The 26429-nt window shown below is 45.2% G+C and overlaps 1 protein-coding gene across 2 annotated transcripts; it reads left to right on the top strand.

The window, feature by feature from the left end:
* Positions 1-59: 59 nt before the first annotated feature.
* tnpo3 (transportin 3) lies at positions 60-24008 on the top strand (the record flags this gene model as incomplete). Of its 2 annotated transcripts, XM_079236439.1 has the most annotated exons (23): positions 60-194; positions 1784-1984; positions 4602-4675; positions 5791-5947; positions 6728-6871; positions 6977-7152; positions 9119-9257; positions 11425-11571; positions 11740-11847; positions 12006-12097; positions 12236-12375; positions 12629-12820; positions 15149-15240; positions 15331-15407; positions 15503-15563; positions 15794-15934; positions 17674-17790; positions 17892-17986; positions 18118-18274; positions 20160-20327; positions 20407-20519; positions 21388-21471; positions 23377-24008. In XM_079236439.1, the coding sequence occupies 22 exons, from the start codon at positions 75-77 to the stop codon at positions 21446-21448; spliced, it is 2772 nt and encodes a 923-aa protein (XP_079092565.1). In that variant the 3' UTR covers positions 21449-21471; positions 23377-24008. The 2 variants fall into 2 exon arrangements, with proteins under 2 accessions (XP_079092565.1, XP_079092564.1); XM_079236438.1 differs by having other exon boundaries at positions 75-194; positions 15149-15407.
* Positions 24009-26429: the final 2421 nt, after the last annotated feature.

Genomic DNA, 26429 nt, shown 5'->3' with positions numbered 1-26429 from the left:
ACCGTGTAGGACTCGTAGAGATCCCCGTGTTGGTTAACTTTCTGCCTTATCTCATCCCTGCTTCTTCGTGAGCGATGGAAGGGGGCAAGCCGAACCTGGCCCTGGTCTACCAGGCGGTCCAGGCCCTGTACCACGACCCGGACCCGACCGGGAAGGAGCGAGCCTCCGTGTGGCTCGGGGAGCTCCAGAGATCGGTAAGAAAATGGGAGAGGCCGGAGACCGGCCCGGGGCACCGGCGGTGTGGGGGCGGGGTGTGGGGGGTAAGAGGGTCATCTGACGGGGTCTGGGTCTAACGGGGTCTAGGGGGACCGGGTTTTCTAAAGGTACCGGTTCAATAAAGGACCGGTGAGCTGAACTGCGCAGGCTCAGAAGTGCCGCAGGTCCCGTTAGCATCATAGCTAAGCTAAGCTAGCTAAATGAATGGACCACAACACCCCGTGTGCTCCTCCATGAGCTGCCCGCTCCAGGGGCTGGTTAGGGGGTCCGACCGGCCACGTGGGTGCGCTGGGTTCAGGTCTAGATGATCAAAACCAGGTTCCGGACGAAGGGTTAGGGTTTCGTCTCGGCGGAGTCCAGCAGGCCCAGCTAGCTCTGCTAGCATGCTAGCTGGCTAATGTCACTAAAGTTGCTCAAAGATGTGAAACAGGTGAAGTTAGGGGGCGCGTGCTCGGGTCTCCCTGCGGCCCGCGAGCAGGAGAGCCTCGGACTAAAGTATTCACCAGGCTCCGTGAGCAGTACCTGCAGGAGGACCGGAACCACCAGGTGAGACCGAAAAGGTGAACTATCGGAGGTTCACACGTCACGTGGGTTCAGAATAATGACCGTTACTTTGAGTTCGGGACGTGGTTCTCACGAGACTGATTAGGGGCGTGGCTGAGACCAGGACTTCATGTTTCTGAGCCCCTCGCTCCTGCCTGGTTGTCCAGTGGATCTGGTCCAGCCTGTCTGGGGTGGTAGTTGTTGTTGTTATCGGCATCAGTCTCGTCCCACGGGACGGGGGTATCCCTAACCCTGACCAGGTAGACCCTAACCAGGTAGACCCTGACCCTAACCAGGTAGACCCTGACCCTGACCAGGTAGACCCTAACCAGGTAGACCCTGACCCTAACCAGGTAGACCCTAACCCTGACCAGGTAGACCCTAACCCTGACCAGGTAGACCCTAACCAGGTAGACCCTGACCCTGACCAGGTAGACCCTGACCCTAACCAGGTAGACCCTGACCCTGACCAGGTAGACCCTAACCCAGACCAGGTAGACCCTAACCCAGACCAGGTAGACCCTAACCCAGACCGGGAGCCCCTGACCGGGTAGCCCCTAACCGGGTAGCCCCTAACCGGGTAGACCCTGACCAGGTAGACCCTAACCCAGACCAGGTAGCCCCTAACCCAGACCGGGGAGCCCCTGACCAGGTAGACCCTAACCCTGACCAGGTAGACCTTGACCAGGTAGACCCTAACCCTGACCAGGTAGACCCTAACCCTGACCAGGTAGACCCTAACCCAGACCAGGTAGACCTTGACCAGGTAGACCCTAACCAGGTAGACCCTGGTTACACCCAGAACAAATTTGATGCAGAGAAATATAATAACGCGGTTTGCTGCGAGCTGCTCTGGTATAATGACCTCACTTCCTGTCTTCAGGTGTAATGACCTCACTTCCTGTCTTCGGGTGTAATGACCTCACTTCCTGTCTTTGGGTGTAATGACCTCACTTCCTGTCTTTGGGTGTAATGACATCACTTCCTGTCCTCATGCGTAATGACCTCACTTCCTGTCTTACAGATGTATGCGTGGGAGATCGCAGACCAGCTCCTGCAGCTCAAACAGGACGTTGAGTCCTGTTATTTTGCTGCTCAGACGATGAAGATGAAGATCCAGACATCTTTCTACGAGCTTCCACCTGAGACCCACAATGCACTGCGAGAATCGCTACTGACCCACATCCAGAACCTCAAAGACCTGTCGCCCATCATCGTCACACAGGTAACGCGTCTCACCTGCTGACCGGCCGTAACCGCAAGGCCTTCAGGGGCCGTTGTTCTTTCATTGGGAACACACAATGTTCAATGTTCATGAACATTGTGTGTTCTGCGTGTGACGCGAAGCTGACAGCATTACAGCCAAACTAAACACAAAGCTGACAGCATTACAGCTAAACTAAACACAAAGCTGACAGCATTACAGCTAAACTAAACACAAAGCTGGCAGCATTACAGCTAAACTAAACACCAGGACAGCAGAAGGTCTCTACATTTTCCGTCGCAAACTAAAAACACATCTTTTTCGACTACACCTTGAATAAAGAAGGCAGCGCCGTAGTAGCACTTTAGTAGTTAGGGTTAGGTTAGTAGTTTAACTTTATTGAAATTGTACTTTCTTGATTCTTGTTGTTTTGAGTTTGTACTCATGGTGGAATTGCACTTATTGTAAGTCGCTTTGGATGAAAGTGTCAGCTAAATGTAATGTAAAAACAAAGCTGACAGCCTTACAGCTAAACACAACACAAAGCTGACAGCCTTACAGCTAAACACAACACAAAGCTGACAGCCTTACAGCTAAACACAAAGCTGACAGCCTTACAGCTAAACACAAAGCTGACAGCCTTACAGCTAAACACAAAGCTGACAGCCTTACAGCTAAACACAACACAAAGCTGACAGCCTTACAGCTAAACACAAAGCTGACAGCCTTACAGCTAAACACAAAGCTGACAGCCTTACAGCTAAACACAAAGCTGACAGCCTTACAGCTAAACATAAAGCTGATAGCCTTACAGCTAAACACAAAGCTGACAGCCTTACAGCTAAACACAACACAAAGCTGACAGCCTTACAGATAAACACAAAGCTGACAGCCTTACAGCTAAACACAAAGCTGACAGCCTTACAGCTAAACACAAAGCTGACAGCCTTACAGCTAAACACAAAGCTGACAGCCTTACAGCTAAACACAAAGCTGACAGCGTTACAGCTAAACACAAAGCTGACAGCGTTACAGCTAAACACAAAGCTGACAGCGTTACAGCTAAACACAAAGCTGACAGCGTTACAGCTAAACACAAAGCTGACAGCGTTAAAGCTAAACACATAGCTGACAGCGTTACAGCTAAACACAAAACTGACAGCGTTACAGCTAAACACAAAGCTGACAGCGTTACAGCTAAACACAAAGCTGACAGCGTTACAGCTAAAAACAAAGCTGACAGCGTTACAGCTAAACACATAGCTGACAGCGTTACAGCTAAAAACAAAGCTGACAGCGTTTCAGCTAAACTAAACTAAAAACAAAGCTCACAGCGTTACAGCTAAACTAAACTAAAAACAAAGCTGACAGCGTTACAGCTAAACTAAACTAAAAACAAAGCTGACAGCGTTACAGCTAAACACAAAGCTGACAGCGTTACAGCTAAACACAAAGCTGACAGCGTTACAGCTAAACACAAAGCTGACAGCGTTACAGTTAAACACAAAGCTGACAGCGTTACAGTTAAACACATAGCTGACAGCGTTACAGCTAAACACATAGCTGACAGCGTTACAGCTAAACACAAAGCTGACAGCGTTACAGCTAAAAACAAAGCTGACAGCGTTACAGCTAAACTAAACTAAAAACAAAGCTGACAGCGTTACAGCTAAACTAAACTAAAAACAAAGCTGACAGCGTTACAGCTAAACTAAACTAAAAACAAAGCTGACAGCGTTACAGCTAAACTAAACTAAAAACAAAGCTGACAGCGTTACAGCTAAACACATAGCTGACAGCGTTACAGCTAAACACAAAGCTGACAGCGTTACAGCTAAACACAAAGCTGACAGCGTTACAGTTAAACACAAAGCTGACAGCGTTACAGCTAAACTAAACTAAAAACAAAGCTGACAGCGTTACAGCTAAACTAAACTAAAAACAAAGCTGACAGCGTTACAGTTAAACACAAAGCTGACAGCGTTACAGCTAAACTAAACTAAAAACAAAGCTGACAGCGTTACAGCTAAACTAAACTAAAAACAAAGCTGACAGCGTTACAGCTAAACTAAACTAAAAACAAAGCTGACAGTGTTACAGCTAAACTAATTCAATAATAATGATAATGGCTCTATGTGTTGGGCAGGAACCAGGGTCCAGATAAAACCAGGATCAGGGTCCAGATAAAATCAGGATCCATGTGAACCTGTGAGGAGAGTAAGCCCAAAGACTCCGGAGAAGGAGTTAATTGAATTAATGCAAAAGCAGAATGCTCTTCAATCTCAACTAGTATGTACTGCTTATCAACAACATAATTGTGTATCCCAATATCTGCATGTGTGATTTCATCCCGATATGGTTCCATGGAAAGACATAAATAACATATTGGATTATTGCCAGCTCTAGTAGCTGGAAGTATGTTCTAACTTGCTCGACACCTAGCTTGCATCAGCTTTTGGTTTCCAAAGTGTGGAGGAAGTCCGGACTGTTGCAACAGAATCAAACCAGGAAGGAAGCCTTGAAACTGAATACAACGAGGCTTCATCAAACCCAAGAGGAAGTGGGGCTCTCTTCATCCAGTAAATAACAGTGTTCTTTAATTCATTCTGATCTTGTTTTTGTTCATCTTTTTTCTCAGCTGGCTTTAGCCATCGCAGATCTCGCTCTACAGATGGCCTCGTGGAAAGGATGTGTTCACACGCTCATAGAAAAGTAAGACTTCCCACAACCACACAGCTGAAACCTTTTAAACGGCACAGAAACTACAAACATGGCCAACGGATCAATGAATATGTGACATCTTTGGTTCAAAAACACACTCAAAGGTTCTATTATCTTTGGTCATAGACGTCTTTACCACCTGTGGACGTTTACCTGTAACTTTACCACCTGTGGACGCTTCCATGTAACTTTACCACCTGTGGACGCTTCCATGTAACTTTACCACCTGTGGACGCTTACATGTAACTTTACCACCTGTGGACGCTTACATGTAACTTTACCACCTGTGGACGCTTACATGTAACTTTACCACCTGTGGACGCTTACATGTAACTTTACCACCTGTGGACGTTTACCTGTAACTTTACCACCTGTGGACGTTTATCTGTAACTTTACCACCTGTGGGACGCTTACCTGTAACTTTACCACCTGTGGGACGCTTACCTGTAACTTTACCACCTGTGGGACGCTTACCTGTAACTTTACCACCTGTGGGACGCTTACCTGTAACTTTACCACCTGTGGGACGCTTACTTGTAACTTTAACACCTGTGGACGCTTACCTGTAACTTTACCATCTGTGGACGCTTACCTGTAACTTTACCACCTGTGGGACGCTTACCTGTAACTTTACCACCTGTGAGACGTTTACCTGTAACTTTACCACCTGTGGACGTTTACCTGTAACTTTACCACCTGTGGACGCTTACCTGTAACTTTACCACCTGTGGGACGCTTACCTGTAACTTTACCACCTGTCCATGAGATGCTGTTGTCCTCTGACCCACCTGTCCATGAGATGCTGTTGTCCTCTGACTCACCTGTCCATGAGATGCTGTTGTCCTCTGACTCACCTGTCCATGAGATGCTGTTGTCCTCTGACTCACCTGTCCATGAGATGCTGTTGTCCTCTGACTCACCTGTCCATGAGATGCTGTTGTCCTCTGACTCACCTGTCCATGAGATGCTGTTGTCCTCTGACTCACCTGTCCATGAGATGCTGTTGTCCTCTGACTCACCTGTCCATGATGGGCTGTTGTCCTCTGACTCACCTGTCCATGAGATGCTGTTGTCCTCTGACTCACCTGTCCATCCCCCCTCTCAGGTACAACAATGACATCAGCTCGATGCCCTTCCTCATAGAGATTCTCACCGTGCTGCCGGAGGAAGTTCACAGCCGATCTCTACGAATCGGAGCCAACCGTCGCACAGAGATCATCGAGGATCTGGCGTATTACTCCAGCACCGTCGTCACTGTGCTGGTTGGTTTCTCAGCTTCTTAAATATATAAACTCTTTGTTCTAATCTCTGAGGGTCATGTGATCTACTTCATATTTGGTCTCCAGTTATGTCTTCATGCTCGAGGACCTGACACCTGATCCACTCATGTGATGACTGCTTACTTTTATTCTTATCTTTTTTAATTATCTGTTTAATATGTGTATAACATATTCAGAAGATGGTTACAAATTTAATAACTTGAATAATTATAGATGTTTTCACAGAAATATAAAACATGAAGTTTCCACCTGCCCATCAGGATTAGCTAAGGTTCACACATGATGTGAGGAGCTAAGGTTCCATCTGATGGGAGGAGCTAAGGTTCCACCTGATGGGAGGAGCTAAGGTTCCACCTGATGGGAGGTGCTAAGGTTCCACCTGCCCATCAGGAGTAGCTAACATTCACACATGATGGGAGGAGCTAAGGTTCCACCTGATGGGAGGAGCTAAGGTTCCACCTGCCCATCAGGAGTAGCTAACGCACACATTCATACACCGTAGGCACAGATACGGGAGCAAATTTGGGGTTAAGTGGACTAGCGGAGCGGGGATCAAACCGCCGATTTTCTGATTGAAGGACGACGCTGCTCCCCACTGAGCCACAGTCGCCCCAACCCCGGTTATGTGTGTGGATGGAGGCCATTTAGGTTTTGCTCATATAATGAGCTTGTTGGACTTTGTATACATTTATTAAAACCAACCAAACCTTGCAGACAAGAAGACGAGCCTCATCTCAGACTCTGCTGTTCTTCCTCTTTCAGACGTCGTGCGTGGAGAAGGCGGGTAATGACGAGAAGATGCTCATCAAGGTCTTTCGCTGTTTGGGAAGCTGGTTCAACTTGGGAGTCCTGGACAGTAACTTTATGGCCAGTAACCAGCTGCTCATGGTCCTCTTCCAAGTCCTGGTGAGGTTTAAACCTGCCTGCTTCCTGTCGTTATCGGATCATTGTGCATCATTTAAAGGGTGTTGAAACGGTCCCACACATGACATCACTGCTCTGCTTCCACAGCAGAGGGATGAAACCTCCACCAACCTCCATGAGGCGGCGTCCGACTGCGTCTGCTCGTCTCTCTACGCCATCGAAAACGTGGAGACCAACATGGCGCTGGCTCTGCAGCTCTTCCAGGGCGTCCTGACGCTGGAGACGGCGTATCACATGGCCGTGGCTCGAGAAGACCTCGACAAGTGAGAGCTATGAAATTCATCCATATTCATTCACGATATTGATCTCTGCCAGAAGGGTCATGATGTCATTGTGTGAGTGAGTCTGTCAACGGCTCATCTCTCTTTCTGCTGCAGCGAATTCCAAAATATTTTGTGTCCAATTATGGTGCATGCTCAAGGACCTCTCCTGGCTTCACTCGTATTGCCTGTATTCAGACATGAAAATACCTCACCTTTCGGCGAAATTCACCGTTTTGAAACCAAAATAGGTAACCTACGTGAATCGTGTAGATCCGAAGAGTTTTTGTTTTTGGGAGGGGAGGGAGGGGGTCAACTGTCCGCCGTTTCTGAGATTGGAGTGCTGAACACCAAGCATGCCAGTGCAAGTCAGAAGCCCCTTACATTTTTTAGATCCAAATTGGAAGAGTCACAAAACAGCCAAAAACAATTGCAGTCTCATTCATGTGTTGGGTCTACACAAAACGCACTCCGGACTTCATATCTCCTCAGTTACCGAATAGCAAGGAAGGGTCTACCTCACACAATCGGCGAAGACGTGTGCTTGCCAGCTGCTAAAGAGATGGTGGAATGTATGATTGGAGAGAAAGAAGCTAAAAAGTTAGACATGATCCCGGTGTCCAACAACACTGTCACCGCATCGATGCTTTGTCCGAAGACATCCTGGCAACGTTAGTCGGTCGCGTGAAGAAGAGTGAGTTTTACTCTCTGCAAGTAGACTTGACAGGCTGAGCCACCTGCGCTGCATGTGAACATCCTCATATGGACTCCTCCTTTTTTTATTTATATCTGTTTCTGAGCCTATGTGCCACTCTTTGTTCTTTACGTGCTTACTGTGTTTAAGTAAATACATGTGAAATGCAATCTGCCTCTGAGCCTGTGTGTGTGTCCTCGCCATCCTTATTGCTCTTTAAAAGTGACGCCTTGTGTAACTGACATTTATACAGCGGACTAAATCTTGTAACAAACGCCACGCGCAACGTCCGCAACGTCCGATTTTATGTGGCTATAAATAGGCTCTGTTGCGGTTTTTTTTTTCAAGGTGTGGGGGATTGGGGGTGCGTGAACCCGGTCGGGATGTAGAAGGGGGTGCGTGGCCAAAAAAGTTTGTGAACCGCTGTTATAGAGCACTAAATAAAAAAAAAAAGGAAAGGACTTTAGGTAATTGGATTTGAATAATTCAGGCGGTAATGAGGCAAATGCCATCAGTAAATATAATTTTAAAAAAAATGGAATATCAATACTCTTTACAACCTTTTTAGCCCTGCCACCGCGGCGCCCATTATCGGACAAGGAAAGAGGAACATAAGTCAAGTGACGTTTCCTAAAGGATATCCAGAACCACAACGTTGATTAACTTCATTTAAATTGCTGAAATACGGTAAAGCATTGTGGGAAGTTCTAACCGCACAGAAACAAATAAACTTACCGTTAAGTTTATGTAATTACATAAACCCCGTAGCCTCGCCGTCATTTCCGGCCGCGGCCGTAACGTTTACTAGATCGTTAATAAGTACACTTTACAAAGTTGGATTTCAATAAAAGACACTTCTTCGTAACCCTAAACGAGCTTGTATGAGTCTAACAAAGTATGATAGATCCTTGTGGGTAATATATTAGTACCTGTAAGATCCAAATGAGGCAGCACTGTTTTTTTCTTCTACTAGGTCATTATCTTTATAAAGAGTTGTTGTTTAGGCCTTAAAGCATCTGGAAAAACTCGGGGGCGGCTCGAGGAGGAATTTTTGGAAAATCTTGCTCAGATCATGCTGGATGTTCATAGTTATGATCAAAATGTTATAAAAGGGATTTTCTTTTTGAAAATATACAGTGTTATAACTAATATAAGGCCCCCTAGGGGGATCAGGGCTCAAAAGGTTAAAATAAAAAAAAAAAACTGTAATACAAGTAATTATACTGATCAGATAAAACATTGTCAGCCACATTTACTTTTGATTTCTGCCCTCAGAGTGCTGAACTACTGCAGGATCTTCACCGAACTCTGCGAGACATTTTTAGAGACGACAGTCAGGAGTCCAGGCCAGGGTATGGGAGACCTGAGGACACTGGAGCTGCTGCTGATCTGTGCAGGACACCCGCAATACGAGGTACGGAAATAACCACAACACCCTCAGTACGAGGTACTAAAGTAACCACAACACCCTCAGCTCGAGTTACGAAAGTGACCACAACTCTTTCAGTAAGAGTACTGAAGTGACCACAACTCTTTCAGTAAGAGTACTGAAGTGACCACAACTCTTTCAGTAAGAGTACTGAAGTGACCACAACTCTTTCAGTAAGAGTACTGAAGTGACCACAACTCTTTCAGTAAGAGTACTGAAGTGACCACAACTCTTTCAGTAAGAGTACTGAAGTGACCACAACTCTTTCAGTAAGAGTACTGAAGTGACCACAACTCCTTCAGTACGAGCTACATTACATTTCATTTAGCTGACGCTTTTATCCAAAGCGACTTACAATACGTGCAATTCAACCGTCAGTACAAATTCAGAACAACAAGAATCAAGAAAGTACAATTTCTTCAACAAAGCTAAGCTACAAAGTGCTATCAGTAAGTACCATCTAAGTGCTACTACAGAGCTGCCTTCCTTTATTCAAGGTGTAGTCGAAAAAGAAGTGTTTTTAGTTTGCGACAGAAACTGTAGAGACAAACAGTCTGACTTTGTTGAGTGTTTAGCTCTCATTGACGGAGCTACAAGCCGATCGGCAGAAGCCGAGTGGAGTGAACGAGCCGGGGTGTACGGTGTTACCATGTCCTGGATGTAGATTGGACCCGATCTGTTCGTAGCACGGTACGCAAGTACCAATGTTTTGAAGCGGATGCGGGCGACCACCGGTAACTAGTGAAGGGCGCGGAGGAGTGGAGTCGTGTGAATTTCGATTAAAGACCAGTGGAGCTGCTGCATTCTGGATGAGCTGCAGCGGTCGGATGGCACTAGCAGGTAGACCTGCCAGGAGGGAGTTACAGTAGTCAAGACGTGAGATGATCAGAGCCTGTATGAGAACCTGTGCCGCCTTCTGGGTGAGAAGGGGACGTATTCTCCTGATGTTGTGCAGCATGAACCTACAGGAACGTGTTGTTGCGGTGATGTCGGCAGTCAGGGACAGCTGACTGTCAAGCGTCACACCGAGATTCCTGGCAGTCGGGATCGGTGCCAACACTGAGTTGTTGAAGGTAATAGTGGGTACTAGTGGTCACACTAGTACCCACACAAGACCTTCAGCTCGAGTTACTAAAGCTACCACAACTCCTTCACTACAAGTACTGAAGTGACCACAACACCTTCAGCACGAGGTACTAGTGTACGAGGTACTAAAGTGACCACAACTTAGGGCTGTGCGGTATACCGGTTCAAACCGTATACCGGTTTCAGATTTCCATACGGTATGAGTTTTTCATATACCGTCATACCGGTGATTACATTACTCTACGGCGGTCAGCTAGACAGCGGTGCCGTCAGCGACCAGCGCAGTCAACAAGCCGTGCATATCCGCAGGCGGCAACATTTATTTTTGACAGTTTAATACCAGCAGCAGTGGAGCTACTTAGCTGTCAGTGTAACTTGGTTCACTCATGGTTCAAAATTACACGGCCAAATTGAATGCTGGGAAGTTGGGGGGCGAACAGCTGTTTGTGTGGCGTGTCTTCCGGTTTGTCTCTTTCTGGGTTTTTTTGTGCGCGAACTCTACCCAGCATGCAATTCGGCGCTGTGATTTTATAACACGTGTGAACCATGACTGAACCCAGTTACACTGACGGGTAAGTAGCTCCACTGCGCTCCCAGTATTAAACTGTAAAAAGTAAATGTTGCTGCCTGCTGCTGTTGCAGCTATGGACGGCTCGCTGACAGTACTGCTGTCTAGTTGCCTGGTGCTGTTAATGGAATCAATGTGTTTACTTGTTTAAAAAAATATTTACCGTGATATACCGTGAAACCGCCAGAATCTTACAAAATACCGTGATATGAATTTTTGGCCATACCGCCCAGCCCTTCCACAAATCCTTCAGTACGAGGTACTAGTGTACGAGGTACTAAAGTGACCAAAACTCCTTCAGTACGAGGTACTAAAGTGACCACAACTCCTTCAGTACGAGGTACTAAAGTGACCACAACTCCTTCAGTATGAGGTACTAAAGTGACCACAACTCCTTCAGTACGAGGTACTAAAGTAATCACAATACCTGCAGTTTGATCTTATTTAATTTGTGGAAATAATTCTCTTTCCTGGTCTCGTGGATTTGTTCTGATCCAGGTCGTGGAGATCTCCTTTAACTTCTGGTACCGTCTTGGAGAACATCTGTATAAAATAAATGATGCAGCTCTTCACACAATCTTCAGACCATACATCCAGAGACTTCTGCACTGTTTGGCCCGACACTGTCAACTTGATCCAGACCATGTAAGTCACCTGATCAGGTCTCCAGAGGATCAGGTCTCCAGAGAACCACCTCTCACTCTGACTTTGATATAAAACCAAGACTCCTTCTGGATTCTCTGTGACAAATACTGTTCAGGTTCTGTTGGTTTTAGTTAAAATGTCAGCTATCTAATTGCTTTGACCCAACAGGACGGAATCCCAGAGGACACAGATGATTTTGGAGAGTTCAGGGTCAGAGTCTCTGACCTTGTTAAAGACGTCATTTTTCTTGTTGGATCCATGGAGTGTTTCTCTCAGGTAACGTTTTATAACGCAAAGATTGCTTTCTATTTGATGAACATGTCGATGGATTCTATTAAATGTTCTCCGCCGTTTATTCTCAGTCAAACATTCTACTTAATAAGTTGTTCTGTTTGTTTATATTCTACTTTAAAAGGTCTTCTGTTTGTTCTCAGTTATATTCCACGTTAAAAGAAGGAAGCCCTTCCTGGGAGGTGACGGAAGCTGTTCTCTTCATCATGGCTGCGATTGCAAAAAGTGTTGATCCGTGAGTATCTGAAGATTCTTTTTATTATTAAAACGTGTTTTCTTTATTGAGTTCTTCTTTTAACCCTGCAGACCTCCACTGTCAGGAATGCATTTAATTCCAACATTTAAAGTGAATCTGTTTGTGTTCGCCCTGCAGAGAGAACAACCCAACGCTGTCGGAGGTGTTGCAGCAGGTGGTTCAACTTCCGGAAACCGTCCACATGGCGGTCCGTTACACGAGCATCGAGCTGGTCGGGGAGATGAGCGAGGTCGTGGACCGAAACCCAAGATTCCTCGGTAGGAGTTTATGATTTAAACCCAAGTGGGGAGTGAGGGTTAACCCTAACCCAAGTGGCCAACCATGAGAGGTCCTTGAGCAAGCAGCCATACTAACATGATACTGGTAACCTGCCATGATACTGGTAACCCGCCATGAGATACTGGTAACCTGTCAGGAGAAACTGGTCTGACGTGATGTATGATTTATAAGTCCATCTGTAAGGTGAACGTTTCTTTTGTAAACCTTGACTCTGTACTTCCTCTTCTTCAGACCCGGTGTTAAACTACCTGATGAAAGGCCTCAGAGAGAAATCTCTGGCGTCGGCAGCAGCAAAGGCAATCCATAACATCTGTTCAGTATGCAGAGATCACATGGCTCAGCACTTCCAGGGTCTGCTGGACATCGCTCGGGCCCTCGACACCTTCGTCCTGTCAACTGAGGCCGCTGTAGGACTGCTTAAAGGTACATGAGCACACCTGTAACACATCTGTATTGACATCGCTGTTATCATTGTCCTTCTGGTCACATTGACACCTATTGTCCTTCTGGTCACATTGACACCTATTGTCCTTCTGGTCACGTTGACACCTATTGTCCTTCTGGTCACGTTGACACCTATTGTCCTTCTGGTCACGTTGACACCTATTGTCCTTCTGGTCACGTTGACACCTATTGTCCTTCTGGTCTCATTGACACCTATTGTCCTTCTGGTCTCATTGACACCTATTGTCCTTCTGGTCTCATTGACACCTATTGTCCTTCTGATCACGTTGACACCTATTGTCCTTCTGGTCTCGTTGACGCCTATTGTCCTTCTGGTCTCATTGACACCTATTGTCCTTCTGGTCTCGTTGACACCTATTGTCCTTCTGGTCTCGTTGACACCTATTGTCCTTCTGATCACGTTGACACCTATTGTCCTTCTGATCACGTTGACGCCTATTGTCCTTCTGGTCTCATTGACACCTATTGTCCTTCTGGTCTCATTGACACCTATTGTCCTTCTGGTCTCATTGACACCTATTGTCCTTCTGGTCTCATTGACACCTATTGTCCTTCTGGTCTCATTGACGCCTGTTGTCCTTCTGGTCTCATTGACGCCTGTTGTCCTTCTGGTCTCATTGACGCCTATTGTCCTTCTGGTCTCATTGACGCCTATTGTCCTTCTGGTCTCATTGACGCCTATTGTCCTTCTGGTCTCATTGACGCCTATTGTCCTTCTGGTCTCATTGACACCTATTGTCCTTCTGGTCTCATTGACACCTATTGTCCTTCTGGTCTCATTGACACCTATTGTCCTTCTGGTCTCATTGACACCTATTGTCCTTCTGGTCTCATTGACGCCTGTTGTCCTTCTGGTCTCATTGACGCCTGTTGTCCTTCTGGTCTCATTGACGCCTATTGTCCTTCTGGTCTCATTGACGCCTATTGTCCTTCTGGTCTCATTGACGCCTATTGTCCTTCTGGTCTCATTGACGCCTATTGTCCTTCTGGTCACGTTGACACCTATTGTCCTTCTGGTCTCATTGACGCCTATTGTCCTTCTGGTCTCATTGACGCCTATTGTCCTTCTGGTCTCATTGACACCTATTGTCCTTCTGGTCTCATTGACACCTATTGTCCTTCTGGTCACGTTGACACCTATTGTCCTTCTGGTCACGTTGACACCTATTGTCCTTCTGGTCTCGTTGACACCTATTGTCCTTCTGGTCACGTTGACACCTATTGTCCTTCTGGTCACGTTGACACCTATTGTCCTTCTGGTCACGTTGACACCTATTGTCCTTCTGGTCTCGTTGACACCTATTGTCCTTCTGGTCACGTTGACACCTATTGTCCTTCTGGTCACGTTGACACCTATTGTCCTTCTGGTCACGTTGACACCTATTGTCCTTCTGGTCTCGTTGACACCTATTGTCCTTCTGGTCACGTTGACACCTATTGTCCTTCTGGTCACGTTGACACCTATTGTCCTTCTGGTCACGTTGACACCTATTGTCCTTCTGGTCACGTTGACACCTATTGTCCTTCTGGTCTCGTTGACACCTATTGTCCTTCTGGTCACGTTGACACCTATTGTCCTTCTGGTCTCGTTGACACCTATTGTCCTTCTGGTCTCGTTGACACCTATTGTCCTTCTGGTCTCATTGACACCTATTGTCCTTCTGGTCTCATTGACACCTATTGTCCTTCTGATCACGTTGACGCCTATTGTCCTTCTGGTCTCATTGACGCCTATTGTCCTTCTGGTCTCATTGACGCCTGTTGTCCTTCTGGTCTCATTGACGCCTGTTGTCCTTCTGGTCTCATTGACGCCTGTTGTCCTTCTGGTCTCATTGACGCCTATTGTCCTTCTGGTCACATGCAGACCTGCAAACTTGTCACCTTTCGGCGAAATTCACAGTTTTGAAATAAAAATGTCATCCACGTGAATCGTGTAGATCCGAAGAGTTTTTGTTTTTGGGAGGGCGGTTAGCTGGCCGCCCAGCGTTCCTGAGATTAGAGTGAGACACAGAAAAAAGCTGAGGTTGTGATCTTCGCAATAAAACATCTTTGATGTGACGTATCGAGTCTTGGCCAATCAGCGTTGAGATCGTCAGGTCAGTACACCTGTAGGGCAGCAGTTCTTCTTCACTTGACACTATTGCCACCTGGTTGGATAATTAGTATTACTCACCTGGTCATAATGATACCTGACAACTCCCAGCTGGTCCTGATGGGTCGGTGGGAGCTGCTGCTTGTATGCACCTGATGGGAAAACTGCAGATATTTGTTTATTTACCTGTACAGGTACGGCTCTGGTCCTGGCCCGTCTTCCTCTGGAGAAGATTGCAGAATGTCTCAGTGATCTCTGTGCTGTTCAGGTCATAGCTCTAAAAAAGGTCAGTCACCTGTCTACCCCCCTCAATAAAAGCATGAATATTCAATACTATATTCAAACTAATGCCAAAGTAAATGATGTTGTCTTTCAGCTTTTGGCTGAGGAATCTACAAATGGTAAATCAGCCGATCCTACCGTCTGGCTCGACAGGCTGGCTGTTATCTTCAGGTGAGTTTACCTGTATACAAATTTGAAACTTTATTTAAATTTACAAAGCAGCAGACTGTGAATATGTTCATACAAATTGTTTGTTTTTCCTACAGACACACAAACCCCATTGTGGAGAATGGACAGACTCACCCCTGTCAGAAAGTCATCCAGGAGGTAAAACACCTGAGCTCACCTGAACTCGCCTCATTTGATTATTGACACAGTGTTGTATTCATGAATAGCCTCATAATCATGTGACCTCCCTGTAGAGCCTTTTGTCTGTTATTGATACATCTTCTGTGTCATGAGACTCGACTGTAAATTGGATAACGTATTCAATGAAGACATCTTACCTGGAGGGCTTGTTTCCCATGTCTTACCTGTGTCACGTGTCTCACTTCTAGATCTGGCCCGTGCTTTCGGAGACTCTGAACACTCATCAAGCTGATAACAGGATCGTGGAGCGATGCTGTCGCTGTCTCAGATTCGCTGTACGATGTGTAGGGAAAGGCTCCGCCTCCCTGCTGCAGCCACTCGTCACTCAGGTGAGACACACCTGGATTTGTAATAAAAAGGGTTGCGGACTGGCACACCTGTCCATGTGGTAGTACTGGCACACCTGTCCATGTGTTTGTAACACTTTACTGTATTTGCAGAAAGCTAAGACCAGATACTAGGTTCGGAGGAGCAGTTTAAAACTAGTTAAAATCAGAAGTAACAGACCAAGGAGTTATGTTTGAACGGCTGATTGATTTATGTAGAAAATAAAAACATACACATCTGCACCATATCACGTTACCTTACAGATAAAGACACTGGAATTGTGCAATTAAATCCCTTGAAAACATCCAAAATAAATACCAAAACCTCAGAAAATAAATACGTCTCCGTTTTATCTAACTTTGTTTTGATTTAAACCTATTTGAGATCAAGATAAATAATCCTACTTTTAGTCCTTTAAGTGGTTATTTAGTTTCTTGTCTCTTTTAGTTGACTCAGTTCTAAGTTCTCATTCTATCATATTTTGACCTATTTAACCGTTTAGTCCTAACTTTTCATTAATTTACTTAACTGGTAAATTAAGTTCAGACTTTACAGTAAGACAATGCCATTTGCATTGCCGGTTTCGCACAAAATCAATGGAAAATAACAAACAACTCAATATAGAAACAAAATCCAAACCTCTCACACAATGACATACAGTTTTTGATCATTAATGCAATTTCACAAGTAAATAGTCCTTTTGCAAAGTCTTTTGCTCTCCAAATTAATTCCACTGCGTGTTGCAGCAAAATATTGAAAGTCCCAGTCCTACCAGGACTCAGGTGTATGAATCAGTGTGTCCATATCCAAGGAGTGTAGTTTCGTCTGGCAGAAGCAATGCCGTCCAACTCAATTTCTCTTCTATGGGTGGCTCGCCATCTTCGTTTCCCGGCTTCCGGTATATAAACACCAAGCGATCATCTCACTATAAAAACCTGGCCTGTTGTGCAACAGTGCCATACACATACAGATATTTTAATCATACATATTCAATCACAGAATGAATTGTTTGAATAGAACTAGCACCTAAATACAGATTAATCATCTGAACCACAAAATGGCGGCGCTGTTCACTGAACCATGCTAACCAGGCTAACCTTGAACATGCCTGCTGCATGTTGCTTCTCAGCTCACTTTACAAACAGACAAATGAACAAACTACACGATATGAACTTATTCCCACCGTCTTAGTTAAGCTACGGGACATTTTGGCTCCACATTCAACTTAAGAAACACAGGGAAATAGCATACTAACTTGACCTGTGAAAAGTACAGTTTTAACTCACCAAATCCTGATTCAAAACTCAATCGAACCTCTTCCAGCAACAGGGAGATAAAATCGTCCACGTACGGAACATTAAAGCTTATACTCTTCAAACGTATTTCTGAACTTATTTGCTTGACTCCTTACTCGTTTGCGACCTCTCCTTCGCTCATCTCCCCCGATCTACCGTGCTCGCGCTGTATTGTCCCTCTCTCTCTCTCACTCACACCAGCAAGCGGCGCTGCAGTAACGTTGGGTGCTGTATTTCTTAAAGGAACAGTACATAAATTAAACAAGTAAAACCAACAGTGTAAACCACCATTCTGAGAGTTATGTTTAACCTTTGATTTGTTTAAGGTTCTATTAACCTGGGTTACATGTTGGTACTGGCACACCTGTCCATGTGTTGGTACTGGCACACCTGTCTGAGTTAGTTTAAGTCTTAATCTTAACACACTTGGTTCTTTGTGTCATCAGATGGTGAGTGTGTATCAGTTGTATCCACACTCCTGCTTCCTGTACCTGGGCAGCATTCTGGTGGACGAATATGGGATGGAGGAGGGTTGCAGACAGGGACTGCTCGACATGTTACAGGTAAATACACACCTGTAGAACAGGTAAACGCACCAACACACAGTTTCTTTATTCATGAGAAACACTAACTTACTCGTCATGATGACCTCCCCTTCCTCCAGGCTCTGTGTCTGCCGACTTTCCAGCTGTTGGAGCAGCAGAATGGTCTGAGGAATCATCCTGACACCGTGGACGACCTGTTCAGACTGGCCACCAGGTGAGTCTGCTCGTTCACCTGAACACATTTATCGACTGCGGTTTGATTCAGGAACTTCCTAGACCTGTACATGTGCCTGTAGATGTACAGGTCCCTGAACATGTGACTGATATATATATATATCCGTTTAGGTTTGTCCAAAGGAGTCCCGTCACTTTACTCAGCAGCAGCATTATCGTTCACATCATCCAGTGCGCAATCGCTGCGACCTCATTGGACCACCGAGACGCCAACTGCAGCGTTATGAAGTTTGTCCGAGACCTCATCCACACCGGAGTCGCCAACGACGTGAGTCAGCAATTACAACGTGATTCAAGCTACTTTAAAACTACGCTGATGACAACAGACAGAATAAAGACCAACTTTAAGTTCTGTCCTCTTTTTGCACCAAAAACATGATTATAATGTCTGTCCTCTATTCAATTCAGCTTATTCTAGAGCCAGAACAGAGACAAGTCCTTTATCAGCACTAAGGTCTAACAAGACCAGAGACAAGTCCTTTATCAGCACTAAGGTCTAACAAGACCAGAGACAAGTCCTTTATCAGCACTAAGGTCTAACAAGACCAGAACACAGACAAGTCCTTTATCAGCACTAAGGTCTAACAAGACCAGAACAGAGACAAGTCCTTTATCAGAGCCATTTGAAGTCTCTCTTGAGCAGGAACAGGATTACGTGTCCTCTCATTACGTGTCCTCATTACGTGTCCTCTCATTACGTGTCCTCTCATTACGTGTCCTCATTACGTGTCCTCTCATTACGTGTCCTCTCATTACGTGTCCTCATTACGTGTCCTCTCATTACGTGTCCTCTCATTACGTGTCCTCTCATTACGTGTCCTCTCATTGCGTGTCCTCATTACGTGTCCTCATTACGTGTCCTCATTACGTGTCCTCTCATTGCATGTCCTCTCATTGCATGTCCTCTCATTGCGTGTCCTCATTGCGTGTCCTCTCATTGCGTGTCCTCTCATTACGTGTCCTCTCATTGCGTGTCCTCTCATTGCGTGTCCTCATTACGTGTCCTCATTACGTGTCCTCATTACGTGTCCTCTCATTGCATGTCCTCTCATTGCATGTCCTCTCATTGCGTGTCCTCATTGCGTGTCCTCTCATTGCGTGTCCTCTCATTACGTGTCCTCTCATTGCGTGTCCTCTCATTGCGTGTCCTCATTACGTGTCCTCTCATTGCGTGTCCTCATTACGTGTCCTCTCATTACGTGTCCTCTCATTACGTGTCCTCTCATTGCGTGTCCTCATTACGTGTCCTCATTACGTGTCCTCTCATTACGTGTCCTCTCATTGCATGTCCTCTCATTGCATGTCCTCTCATTGCGTGTCCTCATTACGTGTCCTCATTACGTGTCCTCTCATTACGTGTCCTCTCATTGCGTGTCCTCATTGCGTGTCCTCATTACGTGTCCTCATTACGTGTCCTCATTACGTGTCCTCATTACGTGTCCTCTCATTGCGTGTCCTCTCATTACGTGTCCTCATTACGTGTCCTCATTACGTGTCCTCTCATTACGTGTCCTCTCATTGCATGTCCTCTCATTGCATGTCCTCTCATTGCGTGTCCTCATTGCGTGTCCTCTCATTACGTGTCCTCATTACGTGTCCTCTCATTGCGTGTCCTCTCATTGCGTGTCCTCATTACGTGTCCTCTCATTGCGTGTCCTCATTACGTGTCCTCTCATTGCGTGTCCTCATTACGTGTCCTCTCATTGCGTGTCCTCTCATTACGTGTCCTCTCATTGCGTGTCCTCTCATTGCGTGTCCTCTCATTGCGTGTCCTCTCATTGCGTGTCCTCTCATTACGTGTCCTCTCATTGCGTGTCCTCTCATTGCGTGTCCTCTCATTACGTGTCCTCTCATTGCGTGTCCTCTCATTGCGTGTCCTCTCATTACGTGTCCTCTCATTACGTGTCCTCTCATTGCGTGTCCTCTCATTACGTGTCCTCTCATTGCGTGTCCTCTCATTGCGTGTCCTCTCATTACGTGTCCTCTCATTACGTGTCCTCTCATTGCGTGTCCTCTCATTGCGTGTCCTCTCATTGCGCGTCCTCTCATTGCGTGTCCTCTCATTGCGTGTCCTCTCATTGCGTGTCCTCATTGCGTGTCCTCATTACGTGTCCTCTCATTGCGTGTCCTCATTACGTGTCCTCTCTCTGCAGCATGAAGAGAGCTTTGAGGTGAGGAAGCAGCTGATTGGTCAGGCCATGGAGCAGAACGGCCAGCAGCTCATCACTCAGCTGATGCACTCGTGTTGTTTCTGCCTGCCTCCCTACACGTTGCCGGACGTGGCCGAGGTGCTGTGGGAGGTCATGGTGTTCGACAGACCTGTGAGTATGAAGAGTGCCAGCTGGTCGGTGTGTCGCTGCTCGTTCCTCAGGTGCGATTAAACTCTGTCTTCTGTTTCAGACATTTTGCCGCTGGCTAGAAAATGCTCTGAAAGGTTTACCAAAGGAGACGTCAGGAGGAGCTGTGACCGTCACTCACAAACAGCTGACTGACTTCCACAAGCAGGTCACCAGGTGAGACCAGCAACACCTCCATACTCGTATTGGTTTCTTTTCATGACTAAATAAGTGCTAAAATAAATTAAGAGCAGGATAAGAATGCATTTATATATTTTTTATGTGTCAAATTGTGTCTTAGAATCAGAATCAGAATCAGAAAAACTTTATTTATCCCCGAGGGGTAATTAAGAAGGCAAAGAGGCGGCATATAAAGAGATTAAGAAACAAATAAAGAAATTAAGAAACAAACAATAATGGATGAAGACAAGGATAGGAAAGAATTATACACACACGCAAAGATGAGGAGGTTCTATGATAAATAAAAGGTGCAGGTGAATGATAAGGTGCAAGTAAATATAAGTGAAAAAAATAAAAATACAGTTATGTATTTAAATAATAAATAGTAAAGAATAAACAAATAAATATATACACATATGTTAAAATATATAAAATATATACATATACATATGTTAAAATGTTAAAATATGTTAAAATATGTTAAAATAAATAAATATGTTAAAAGGCAACAGTAATGTTTACAACCGCAATGACACGATATAAAGTCATTAATATCTCATGTAAAATAAATGTAGAAAGAATGAACAATTGAACCACAAAGTTAGTTTGAGCTTGTTTGTCTCTGACAGTGGTGTGTTGAACATTATGGGATGTTTGTGTCAGCATCAGACGGGTATCTGTTGAGACTTGTTGACTAAAACCTCAGCCAGCTCAGACAAATCCAGTCAGAGTTGTAGCTTAAAACGATTCAACCTGCACAGCTAACGGTAACTAGCCCTCCTCCACTCGAACACAGATGTGTTGTTCAGTGTTGCGTTAGCTAACGTGCAGGAAGTCAGCTTCATGCGTCTCTTCCTCTCCTCAGTGCTGAGGAGTGTAAACAGGTGTGCTGGGCCATCAGAGAGTTCACCAGACTGTTCCGATAGCTGCAACCTCCACACGACACCAGGTAACCAGTCACTCAGTAACCAGTCACTCAACACCAGGTAACCAGTCACTCAGTAACCAGTCACTCTACACCAGGTAACCAGTCACTCAGTAACCAGTTACTCAACACCAGGTAACCAGTCACTCAGTAACCAGTCACTCAACACCAGGTAACCAGTCACTCAGTAACCAGTCACACAACACCAGGTAACCAGTCACTCAGTAACCAGTCACACAACACCAGGTAACCAGTCACTCAGTAACCAGTCACTCTACACAAGGTAACCAGTCACTCAGTAACCAGTCACTCAACACCAGGTAACCAGTCACTCAGTAACCAGTCACACAACACCAGGTAACCAGTCACTCAGTAACCAGTCACACAACACCAGGTAACCAGTCACTCAGTAACCAGTCACACAACACCAGGTAACCAGTCACTCAGTAACCAGTCACTCTGTAACCAGTCACTCAACACCAGTCTCTCAACACCAGGTAACTAGTCTCTCAGTAACCAGTCACTCGACATGCAGTCACTCAACACCAGTCTCTCAACACCAGGTAACCAGTCACTCAGTAACCAGTCACACAACACCAGGTAACCAGTCTCTCAGTAACCAGTCACTCTGTAACCAGTCACTCAACACCAGTCACTCAACACAGGTAACCAGTCTCTCAGTAACCAGTCACACAACACCCGGTAACCAGTCACACAACACCCGGTAACCAGTCACACAACACCAGGTAACCAGTCACACAACACCAGGTAACCAGTCACACAACACCAGGTAACCAGTCTCTCAGTAACCAGTCACTCAACACCAGGTAACCAGTCTCTCAGTAACCAGTCACTCAACACCAGGTAACCAGTCTCTCAGTAACCAGTCACACAACACCAGGTAACCAGTCTCTCAGTAACCAGTCACTCAACACCAGGTAACCAGTCTCTCAGTAACCAGTCACACAACACCAGGTAACCAGTCACTCAGTAACCAGTCACTCAACACCAGGTAACCAGTCTCTCAGTAACCAGTCACACAACACCAGGTAACCAGTCTCTCAGTAACCAGTCACACAACACCAGGTAACCAGTCTCTCAGTAACCAGTCACTCAACACCAGGTAACCAGTCTCTCAGTAACCAGTCACTCAACACCAGGTAACCAGTCTCTCAGTAACCAGTCACTCAACACCAGGTAACCAGTCTCTCAGTAACCAGTCACGCAACACCAGGTAACCAGTCTCTCAGTAACCAGTCTCTCAGTAACCAGTCTCTCAGTAACCAGTCACTCAGTAACCAGTCACTCAACACCAGGTAACCAGTCTCTCAGTAACCAGTCTCTCAGTAACCAGTCTCTCAGTAACCAGTCTCTCGACACCAGTCTCTCAGTAACCAGTCACTCAACACCAGGTAACTAGTCTCTCAGTAACCAGTCACTCGACATGCAGTCTCTCAACACCAGTCTCTCAACACCAGTCTCTCAACACCAGGTAACCAGTCACTCAGTAACCAGTCACACAACACCAGGTAACCAGTCTCTCAGTAACCAGTCTCTCAATAACCAGGCTCTCAGTAACCAGTCACACAACACCAGGAAACCAGTCTCTCAGTAACCAGTCACTCAACAACAGGTAACCAGTCTCTCAGTAACCAGTCTCTCAGTAACCAGTCACTCAACACCAGGTAACATGGAGGACACAAGGTGTGACAGGTAACATGGAGGACACAAGGTGTGACAGGTAACATGGAGGACACAAGGTGTGACAGGTAACATGGAGGACACAAGGTGTGACAGGTAACATGGAGGACACAAGGTGTGACGGGTAACATGGAGGACACAAGGTGTGACGGGTAACATGGAGGACACAAGGTGTGACAGGTAACATGGAGGACAGGTGTTCAGCAGCGGTTGTCTTCTCTCTTTCAGGTTAAATCTTTTGTTGACCAACATTCAGAGGTGACGGCAAAAAGCTGCGACTGCAGACAAGGATCCAAAGGGACGAGATGAAGATGATGAAGATGGAGGAGGGACTTTGAATGTGAAATGGGACAAATAACTCTGAAGGACTGGCAGAGTGAGTCCTCCACCCCGACCTCACCTGACCACACCTGCAGCAGGTGTCAGGTGGGCGGGGTCGGGGCCAGAAGGTTCAGGTGGGCGGGGTCCAGCAGGTGGGCGGGGTCAGGACTAGGAGGAGTTCACTAAGTGAACTGGTGGATCAGTCCTGTTGGATCTTCATCAGTAATCAATTGTAGGACGTGCCTGGCCAACAGTTTTTAAGAGAAGATTTATTTTTGGGACTTTGGTCGTGATGTTTTTTGTCCGTGCCATACACAGAGCCAAAAGATTTCCCATGATGCTCTTGGCTGAGTGGCTGCCGTAGAGGCTTAATGCTGGAGGATTTGGCGTCACCTTTGACCTTTTTAACTTTGGTTGACTTTTAGTTGTTTTTCCACAAAGTGAGACAGAGTGAACTCTGGGTAATGAGACGGAGAGACTGACACCATGACATCATCGGTGATGTAGCCTTGTTGTAAACAATAAACAAAAAACAACTGAAACAACAAATCTGTCTGCCTTAGTGTTTTACTGGTCTGGATGTGTCTCACTGTCTCCGCTGTGTTTAAAGGTCCAGGTAAGAGCAGCTTCCAGGTGTCTGTCTCATTCATCAGTACCTGTAGGCTCCGCCCTCATGTATTGATTGACAGCTCCTGTATTGGACCCAGGTACTGCTCCCGGACACATGAATAAGTGTTGATCCGCGTGACGTCGTCTGATCGGCGTAACATTAATCTGTGACCTTTCAGTTGCTTTCCACCAGTGAAGAACCACGAAGAGAACCTGGTTCCTTCACTCGGTAACCCGACACGATGTCACTGTGATGTCATCGTTGCAGCGTCTGCTGGGAGTTCTGGACCAACTGCTTCCTGTTTGTCACCTGAAACTGAACCAGACTGACTGGTTTCATCTGTGGAGGTAAAACCTTTTAAAGGTGACCCAGATGAATGAACTATGAACGTCTTCCAGCAGGAGGCGCTAGATCAGGGTGTTCATGAAGCATCAACCTCTTTCAATGTTTACCAGCAACTGATTTTCATTAACGATGAATCTAAATGATGTATTACACTGTATTACGGGTTAATACAGGTTAATACAGTGTACTGTAATGCACTGTATTTTATTATTATTAACCTGTAATTAGGGCTGCAACAACGAATCGATAAAATCGATAAAAATCGATTATCAAAAGTGTTGGCAACGAATTTCATTATCGATTCGTTGTGTCGCGCGATTATTACGCCGGCAATAAGTCGCGGAGAAGAAAAAAAGAGCGGAGCAGAGCAACTGGCCGGCCAGCGTTTCTGAGATTGGAGTGAGACACGAGAAAAGCTGAGGTTGTGATCTTCTCAAAAATAGAAGATCTTTGACAAGTCGAGTCTTGGCCAATCAGCGTCTTCATGTTCCTCCAACTTGTTTTTAATGGAAGCTAGTCAGCTTGCTATCGCGTTAGCTAACGTGTTTGGGTTGTGTATTGTCGTTAAAGTTACGTTATGTTCCGTTACAGTTCAGTCTTGCTTGTAAAAAACCGTAACGTGATGAAACATGCCGTCACCCCCCGGTCTGGTTCAGTTCACCAGTCACTCGTTAACGTTAAACCGGCTCACCGGAGGATCTGGCTGCAGGTTTTTTTAATTTTTTTACTCAAAGTAGAATGAAGCAAATCACGTCGTTGGGCTTAGCCAACAACGTGACGTCGTGGTCATAAGAGACCCAGAATGAAGGAGTTTAAGGAAGAGGACGCTCTATATGGAGCAGTACAGCTTCCCTCTGTCCAGTATTTCATACATATTGATAAAGCAGGGTATGTAAATGCAGCCTCTGGAGGGATCAATTACAGTAAAAAGGGCTCACATTTGGCAGATGTAAAGCATACATGTGTATGTTTTTAGTGTTAGTCCATTTTGTTGTTTTAATGAACAGCTCAGGGATGTTCAAGGAGCAACCTGTTGGTGCTTTCTGAAGATGTTTTGCACTGTCACTTCTGTTTTTGAATAAAGGGTTGGAAATGAACGCTTTTTTGATAAAAACATTTTTTTAACAGATTAATCGATTATTAAAATAATCGTTAGTTGCAGCCCTACCTGTAATACACTATTACAGTGTATTTACCTGTAATGCAGTGTATTACAGGTTAATACACTGTAATAGTATATTAACCTGTAATACACTATTACAGGTTAATACACTGTAATACACTAATACAGTGTATTACAGGTTAATAATAATTTCAATTTTTCAATTTATATAGTGCTGTTCTAGATACACAAAGACGCTTTACATTATGGACAAGAGACAATGACAAATGGAACAGAACAAAAATGAAAGACAAAGCAAATAAAAAGGACATTTTTGTGACAAAGAAAGAAAGGAAAGAAAACTGGAGAAGCTGAGGGTCATAGTGGAGGATGGGTGCAGGGTTTAATAATACAGTGTAGTACTGTGTGTTACTGTGGATATTGTTATTCCGTGTAATACACTATTAGAGTATTACAATGCTACAGTGCAATACTGTATAATGTGTTTGTGTAATACTGGGTATTATAGAGTAATACAATGTATTCCCCAGTAAGTAAAAAGGTAAAAACAACATCAGATATATGAAAGAATACTGCAGTGGTGTTTATTGGTAAACTTACTGTTTTACGGTCATTGAACATGTCGGAGGTTTGTAAGTCCAACGTTAACAATACTTCTAGCATAGAAGTATCGTATACTACTAGTCTAACGTTAACAATACTTCTAGCAATACTTCTAACAATACTTCTATGCTAGAAGTATTGTTAACGTTAGACTAGTAGTATACGATACTTCTAGCATAGAAGTATTGTTAACGTTAGACTAGTAGTATACAATACTTCTAGCATAGAAGTATTGTATACTACTAGTCTAACGTTACCAGTACTTCTATAACACTGAAC

The sequence above is a fragment of the Taurulus bubalis genome, assembly GCF_910589615.1.
Source record: "Taurulus bubalis genome assembly, chromosome: 20".
NCBI classification, from domain to species: Eukaryota; Metazoa; Chordata; class Actinopteri; order Perciformes; family Cottidae; genus Taurulus; species Taurulus bubalis.
This window is presented reverse-complemented; position numbering and strand designations above follow the sequence as displayed.